The sequence below is a fragment of the Cryptomeria japonica genome, chromosome 4 (genome assembly GCF_030272615.1).
Source record: "Cryptomeria japonica chromosome 4, Sugi_1.0, whole genome shotgun sequence".
Lineage (NCBI taxonomy): Eukaryota > Viridiplantae > Streptophyta > Pinopsida > Cupressales > Cupressaceae > Cryptomeria > Cryptomeria japonica.
Genome location: NC_081408.1, coordinates 73,560,760 through 73,569,297, shown reverse-complemented (window position 1 = coordinate 73,569,297; position 8,538 = coordinate 73,560,760). Strand labels below are relative to the sequence as shown.

Sequence of the window (8,538 nt, the reverse complement as noted above, 5' to 3'; positions counted from 1 at the left end):
TAAAATACTCATAAAAAAAAATTAACATCACTTATTCAGATTCGATCTTTTGAAAACCCATCTATGATTATTTTGGCTAGAACATTATTGCTCTGACAGTTTTCACCATCAATCTGCCTAGTTCAAAAAAAATCATGACACGCGTTGAAACATTATTGGATTTTATAAAGTGTCGACTGACCATAGACAGTGCCCATCACTGCAAAGTACGCTTCACCAGAAAGTAATTCCACTTTGTTGTGGAAAGAGCTGAGAAAGTGGGAAAATGTGTAGAAAGTCAGGCAAGTGTGGCTAAAATAATCAGTTTTAGGCATTTAAATTACGTTCAAGTCCATAAATTTGGCATGTAAGTTTGCTAGGGAAAGTCTTGTTTGTGAGGAAAGAATACTCTGCACTCTATCTCCAAATTCGCCATGGCATCGTGCTCGAGCCCGCCCACGCTGACGGAAGTGAAGAAATGCTTTGCAGATGTAGACAGTACAGCCCTCAATGAGTTCATCGACACCATCAAAAAAATCTTGGAAACAAAAATGGCTTCAAATGTTATTTGCAAATAATAATAGTAGTATTTTCATCATTTTTTTTTATCATAAGTTCACGTCTTGGATATATCTGGGTTCTTAAAACTATCTTCGCATTTTTGTATATTGTAAAATTTATTTCATCTCCACTTAGTTTTTTTCCTTTTGAAGTTATAAAAACTAAGAAAATTGATTTTTTCTTTTTCTTTTGAAGTTGTCAAAACTTAGGAGTTTGAATTCAGGACATGCTGTTTAGAGCCGTATATCATCTCATTCACACAAAAATGTGTCAAAGAATGGAAGTATTTTAAATTATTTCGTGAGCACTGATACAACTTATTGCATGTCTCCATTATTTTGCAGTATGAAATAGATAATCCAAGCACAAGTTTTGAATCCACAAACGAGTGGAATTTGCTCATCCTGAGCGGTAAAACGTTTTGGTGTTTTCTTGATCCACAGGAGCAATTTGGTCAAACGGTAAAATATATGTCAAGTTTTATACCTTGTCCACAGAATACTCAGAACTGACTTTAGCAAGTACCGATTTTAATTTGGAGTTTTTTTTTTTTTTTTTTTTGGGCTCAACAGGTAGATCTGTTCCAATCTCGTACCCAAGTGTTAAGTGTTATATCAAGCATACTTGAAGGATTAGGACAGATTCATTGGGCAGTAGCAGGGCTATCCATGATAGGATATTTGCTCAAAAAAGTGGGCCCATTGTCAAACAATCGGGATGATTGTTTGCAGCTCTTGCAATATATGCTTGATATTGTCTACCATATGAACAAATTAAGACGCTTATTCCCAGAGGAAAAGGAGAAGCTAAAAAGTGCACTTGTAATAATTGTTAAGGGATCCATGCTCTGCGCTAAACAGCTTTCTTGTAATGCTCATTTCAGGTTTAAATAACAGTTGGGACGTTTATAATATTCTCTTCTATTTGTCATTGTTAATTTTCTTATATAGTGGTCTTTATCCTTACAATTCGTTAAAAGCTATTTGGTCTAATTTACTAGTTATATGTTGCAGCTATCTGAAAGTTTCCTTAGACTCAACGAGCTTGAGCAGCCTTCTCTCAGAAATGAACGCTTTCTATCGGGACTTTCTGTTGACAACTCAAATAGCAGCGTTGGAGGGGCAGCCCCAAAGAATGCCTATAAAGAAACCAGATTCTACAGCTAATGAAGGTATGTATAAAAAAACAATGTTTGTACTGCTTATTTGTTTTTCAACGTTTGACTTGTCATTCCAATAAAGTAGATATCAACTAGTGATGATTATTGGGGCATGATTTTATGCGAGTTCAATGTGATTTCCCTTAGAAATTTGGTTGGAGCATCATTTGCTGTCCTAATTGGTTGGATATATATAACAATGCGAAGTCCTAACAAATTATTTATTGAGACTTATCCAAAGTACGACCTCTCAAACTATTTTAGCATTTAGTTTTGTTAATAGTATGCAAAAACATCACTATAACATATTAAATTAAAAGGTACTATAAATAGGATAGGGCAAATTTTTGACATTAAACTAAAAAAAGAATTAGTTAAAAATAATTATTTAACTTGAAATATATATGTAACTAGCAATTGCATCTTGGTGTGCAATGGGTACATCAAAGAGGTTTAGAAGATCAATTAAAAAAAATGGTCTATTGTTGCATACATATGTGTGGTACATGAGGTCAATTGGTAGGCAATTTAGAAAAAGATGTTGCCTATGTAACAAATGTCTAGGACTTGGATCTAAATACAACTGAAACAAAACCTCTAAGTTAGGAAGATAATTGAGCTCCATGAGCAATAGGTTCATGATATGTCTACAATAAGCAGAGAAGGAAAGATACATAAAGAGGGATAGATAAAAGGAATAAGAGTGAGAGAGATAGAAAGAGCAGGAAGAGTAATAGAGATAGGGGATAAATATAGAGATAGAGATGGAGATCGAGATGGAGATGGAGATGGAGAAAGAAAGGGATATTCGAGAGGAGGGAGAGAGGTACAACAAAGAGAGACCGATATACAGAGATGGAAGAGATCAATATATAGAGTGAGAGAGGATAAAAGATAATTAGAGAGATATAAAATGGAGCAATATGAAAAGAGATTAGGAAGAGGTAAGGAGGGTAGTGATAAGAGATAGAGATAGAGATAGAGATAGAGAGGGGGAGAGGGAGATAAGCAAACAAAGGCTCAAAAGGATAGATGTTTGTGATGGAGGAGAAATCTAGGGGACTATAGTTTGCATCAAATTGTTGGTTATAGGAAGGTGGAATTGTATTTTAATCTTAGTGGGTAAGAATTTGCATGGAATAAGTTAAATTATAATCACACTAACCAATGACAACTAACTCACTTTATATTCATAGATGATTGAAATAGCTTCAATTGTGTTGTATGACTAAAAATGCCTATCAATTGTAGAGCCTAAATACCATAGATATAATATATTAAATAAAAAGAATCGTATAAATTTATTTGTTAACAAATATTCATCACTAATAACAATAAAATCAAAAACATGATTGGTCCTTCTTTTCCATAAATTATGATGCTGAATTCAAAGTCAAAATATGATAATAATTGTTCTTTTCAATATGCTTTTTCTTGTTCTTTAAACTAGAAGTTATATTTTGTTAAACATATATTAAAATTTATATAAAAGCTATTAGAAAAAGAAAAAGTCTTGGACACCAAAATTATCTATCGCATTTCATACCCCTATTTATGAGAAATAGAACATTTTCAAATTGTTGATGTTCTAATGAATGAAATTCCCCAGTACGTGATGATTTCAATGAAAAGAGTGAATCCTACTAGAAATTGACTATATTCTTACTCTACAATTTGGTCTTTGGAGTTTTAGTTTATGCACTATCAAGGTTGTGTCTATTATGGAATTAAATAATTAACATAAAAAAATCTACTCCATGTAAAATTGTAAGCAAAATATACTTACACGTATTTATATTCATTATTATGCATTGCAAATTTGGATGCAAAATAGTGTAGTATCAATGTAAAGGACATGTTGTAAAACCTTCATTGTTGGAAGAAAAAATAAATTAATTTGGTCAAATTCAAGCATAATTTAAATTAGGTTTGACCATTCAACAAAGGAATTCTTATAAAATCAACCTTTGGAAGGCATATTTTTTTGAAAGATTTCTCCTTTTCAGATGGTATAATCTAGATTGAATGTTTGGCCAAGTCTGAGAGCCACTATCATGCTTCAACATGTGTCGAATGGGTATGTTCATGTTGCATGTGTGAATAGTATGAGCCTACATGATTTCAAACTCAAGGTGAAAATTACATTTGAGATAGGTGCAACTATATATTGGATGTATATGGTACCAATTGTCAAACATTATTTCCTATGAAACCGACACTAGTTTTGTGCAGCGTTCTTCATGACATGACTGTCTCTTGTCTTTCATAGATTTGTTTTTTCTTCTATGTAGTGTACTAGTGGATTATGGTATTATTAGAATGCTTATTCAATCATTGAAGACCTTCCAACTATCAAGATTAATTCTATCTATTATGGTTATGGAAGATTTGCATTAATTAGAAATTAGTGAGATATTAAAGAAAATCATAACCAAGCAATATTCATTAAAGTAGATCTAACTTGTTATTATAGAGGTGTCATATGCTGTCCATTTAGTGTGGGAGAAGAATTCATCAATGTTCAAATATTATATTCATTCTATAAAATATAGTTATGTGTGATTGTTTTTAGTAAAGTTAAATTATCTCAGATATGCTAAGGATACACAACTTTAGTGAAAAAAATATACCATAATTTTATGATATTCTAAAACCATTAAATATAGATATGGAACTATATTAGTTGAATTAATCTACTTTAACAACTGGTTTAACTTCATGACTTGCAATAAGTATTTACTCTGTGTGCATATGTAGTAGTGCACATTGTGATAATAGTACTCCATGAGACATCATCTTATTCTTCTTTCATTCAAATGGTCGAAAGATGATAAGTGTCCACCAAAGTTCTACCCTTGATATACATCTAGACATGCTTAAATTGAACAAGTTACTATTAATTTTTCATGTATGATTCTAATTTTTTCAAATATTATAGTAGACGATTTACTTCATATTTATATTTATCATGACTACACACACACAAAAAAAAATAAAATTAATATTTATATATATTCAATATTTACATACATTTAACATATATTATTAAAGTTAAGTAAATATTATGTTAATACCTTATATTTATTTATTTGTTCCTTAATTTAATGTTGAATTTATACTCTATATTAATATATTAGGTATCTATATTATTATAACCAATATTAATTATATAAATAAAATTATGTTTATTTTGAAAATGATTCACATAGAAAAATATTGGAAACATCAACCAAAAGAAATAATAAATTATATGTTTAAAAATTTAAATTTCAAATTACTTAATATATATTATATAAATTTTTAATAATATTGTTTGTTGATGGTTTCTAGTATATTGTGTATTATATATAATATTATAACATTAAAAATTAAAATTATATTAATGAGCCAAAATAAATTGAATATAAATATAATAAAAAATACAAACAAATTAAATTTAAAATATTAAAATCATACTTCTAATAAAATATTTTAAAAAATTATATTGAAATTATAAAAACTGATTTTTTTAACTTATATATTAAAAATATAAATAAAGCTAAATGTTATAAATTAATTTAAATAAAATAAAAAAAATTAAAAATTAAAAATGATTTAATTTTAAATAGAAATAATATTAATTAATTTTAATGGTGATGAGCAAAACCCTTATAATTTATCATTGATATTGTCATGGATAAAATTAGTGTAGGAAAGTTCCCAACAATGAATATTGGATGGGCCATATTGAAAGTTCCCAACAAGGAGAGTAGATTGTTGCGGAACAATGAAGTATGACATTGTATGTTTTACTTTCACATTGGCATTGTTGTTAAAGGGGGAGAAGAACTGTATGATTGATAGAGAGAAGAACTATAGCCAGTTACCAGTTGAAGAAATGGAGACTTAGTTGAAGGAGCGTACATGAAAAATGTAAACTAGGAATCCTATACTTGTGTATGCACATTATTCTCAATCATCACAATTAAAGGGTATTGATATTTGTATTGCCATCAATGCTAACGAGGGAGATTATTGGCATTACATGTAGATTGCATTAATGAAGTATAATTGTTGTCATTGATGTCAATTGTAGCCAGTAATGAAGTTGTATTGCAACCGGTAGTGATGTAGTAATGCAACCAGTAGTGATGCAGTAATGCCACCAGTAATCGAGTAGTGAAGGAAACCGGTATTACTATTGTAGCAGTGAGATCAACTGGTAGCCCTTACTTGTTGATACACCAAACCCTAACCGATGGAGCTTGGTGAATCAATTGTGTTGATCTATAATCGAATGGTGATCAAAGATGATTATGCCACGTATGCATGATGCACATGATGAGTTTCAAAGTGGTTTTAGTTCATAGAGATAATTGTTTTATCTTGGGAATGAGCAAGTACATTTCTTGAAGTGGAAACCGTATGATGAGTTAGAGTATTTGATGAGTGGTGATCAAGGAGCGGTCAAGGTTGTCTAGATCTATGTGCAAATGATTGCTATGTAATCCAATAGTTATGTTTGGACCGATTTGTTTGTAATCTCTATGAGATTTTAGGTTTTGTGATGTGTTACCAACCTATTATTTTGCTTATAAGGTCAATGAGTTGTTTTGTATTAGTGTTGGCAATTTTGGTTAAGTGTTAGTGTGATTGATTGAAAAACTAGGAGTATCTGCAGAATGTTTGAAGGCAGATACGAGGATTAATAGGATCTGATCAAGTAGAGTAGTGCTATTACCAGATCAACATAAACCTTGTTGTTCTCTAACAATTACAACAGTTAAATCCCTCAACCGGGCAAGCTTTAATAAGCTTGGTGTTTTCTACATCCTCTAACCAGGTGATCCATTATCTTAGATTTGAAATCCTCCATTGAGGTTACTCCTAATAGGGTATTTCCTTTAACAGGGTATTGTAGTCAATCCCTTAACCTGGTGGTCCTTAACCAGATCTGTTCCTAACATGACATTGTTGTAAAGCTTCTAACAAGGCTTGGCTCCTAATGGGGCAAACTTTAGAAGAGTTCATAATACTTGTGGGTATTCATCCCCACCATGGTTTTTCCCATTTGGGTTTCCACGTCAAAAAATAATTATCTCTATGCATAAAAACCACTTTGAAACTCATCACGTGCATCATGCATACATGGCTTAATCATCTCTAATCACCATTTGATCATAGATCAACACAACTGATTCACCAAGCTCCATTGGTTAGGGTTTGGCATATCAACAAGTAAGATTTACCGGTTGATCTCACTATTACAATAGTAATACCGATTTCCTTCACTGCTCAACTACTAGTTGCATTACTGTATCACTACCGGTTGCAATACAACTCCATTATCGATTACAATTGACATCAATGACAACACTTATACTTCATTAATGCAATCTACATGCAATGCCAACAGTTAGTGCTTCTCGTCTTGGTGCCCTAAACTTTGTATTCAGCTCTACTTGTGAGGTTGGATTGGAGCAGTAGACTCCAACAACATTTCTCATCGAGGTTTATCCCACATTTGGTTTTCCTCGTATATCCGGTGTTGTGTATTATGTCATTGTGTGTGCTTTCTTTTTTATCTTTTCCTTCATCTCACCAGTATATTCACTTAGCCTTTAAATTTGTAACCGATATACACAATTAAGTTAAAAGGTTCAAGATTGTTGAAACCATTGATTGACACCCCCTTGCAGTGGCATCTTGTGTTCTACAATTCATTGTACTTAATTCTCACAACAATATTTACATCCACATTTTTTTCACATGTATACATAGTACACAAATTGTTGTTTTTCCACAACCATACTTCTAAAATGTAATACTCGTGGCAATATATATCTGCATTGATTTAGCTGACAAGTGGGCTCAATCGGAAAGGGTGATACAAGACTACCCACATGCTACAACATTCGAAATATCTCCATGTGGTGTTAGCTTCCAACATGAATCATTAAATGACTTGTACAACACACTTCTAACATATCTGGATAGGATCAGATCTAAAACACCTTGAAGAATCTTCTCTCATTGCATTTGGATGAACCGGACCCAAAACAACTTTCGGTAAGAGTAAATAGTGAACCTCGAAGTTGTACATACATTCATTACATAATAAGAAAATATTGCATACTTGAAGAAAACTTCAGGACTAAATCAAATGCGTACATGTCGGACCAAAAATGACATCCATGACATCAATGACAATAATGATAATAGGCCAACAATGTCCCCCTTTGTTATTGATGGTAATATAAAGATACAATATAATTTTGCTGAAATAATAACCAAAATAACAATTATCTAAGAGATTGCTTGAAATAACATAAATATCAACAACACCTAACACTACTCGCCTTTGACAGCAATGACAAAGGGTCAAAAAGGTTAGAAACTGAACATAGATAATTAAAACTAAAACTCCCCCTAAGGGGGACAACCACTCTCATCTAGAGGACTGCTTAAGGTTTTCAGCATGAGCAGTCCAGGCATCCTTGTGCATATCCCAGTGAAAAATAGCCTTTGATAGAAATCTGATGTGTACTAATAGGGATGTGTGCAACTACTTTGCCACTTGAATGGAGCTGAGAACAAAGTATGTGAATCGAGTGGCTCGGGAGAGGTATTTTTCATGAAGGGAACACTTTCATTGCTCAAATCTCTCAATTTGCCTAAGTGAAGAATAATGTTATCCTTTTGCTGCTACAATTCATAATACCTCTTACGGAGGTCCTCAATCTTGAATCTTTTAGAGAGATAAGTCCTTAGATAGTTTGCAATTAGTATGTGCTTTCCATATCTTATCTTCAATAATGTTCATTTCATTTTTGATGCTTTTAGTGGCATCAGGTCACTAA

General features: G+C 31.9%; 1 protein-coding gene across 2 annotated transcripts in view; it reads left to right on the top strand.

The window, feature by feature from the left end:
- The first annotated feature begins 320 nt into the window (after nt 1-320).
- LOC131034394 (disease resistance protein RUN1-like) overlaps nt 321-8,538 on the top strand; it is a 50,721-nt gene continuing 42,503 nt past the window's right edge. For both annotated transcript variants that reach the window (XM_059218636.1, XM_059218637.1), the window contains exons 1-4: nt 321-542; nt 885-1,001; nt 1,113-1,423; nt 1,554-1,711. In XM_059218636.1, coding sequence (XP_059074619.1) covers nt 414-542; nt 885-1,001; nt 1,113-1,423; nt 1,554-1,711 — 715 coding nt within the window. In that variant the 5' untranslated portion in view covers nt 321-413. The remainder of the gene's footprint in view (nt 543-884; nt 1,002-1,112; nt 1,424-1,553; nt 1,712-8,538) is intronic.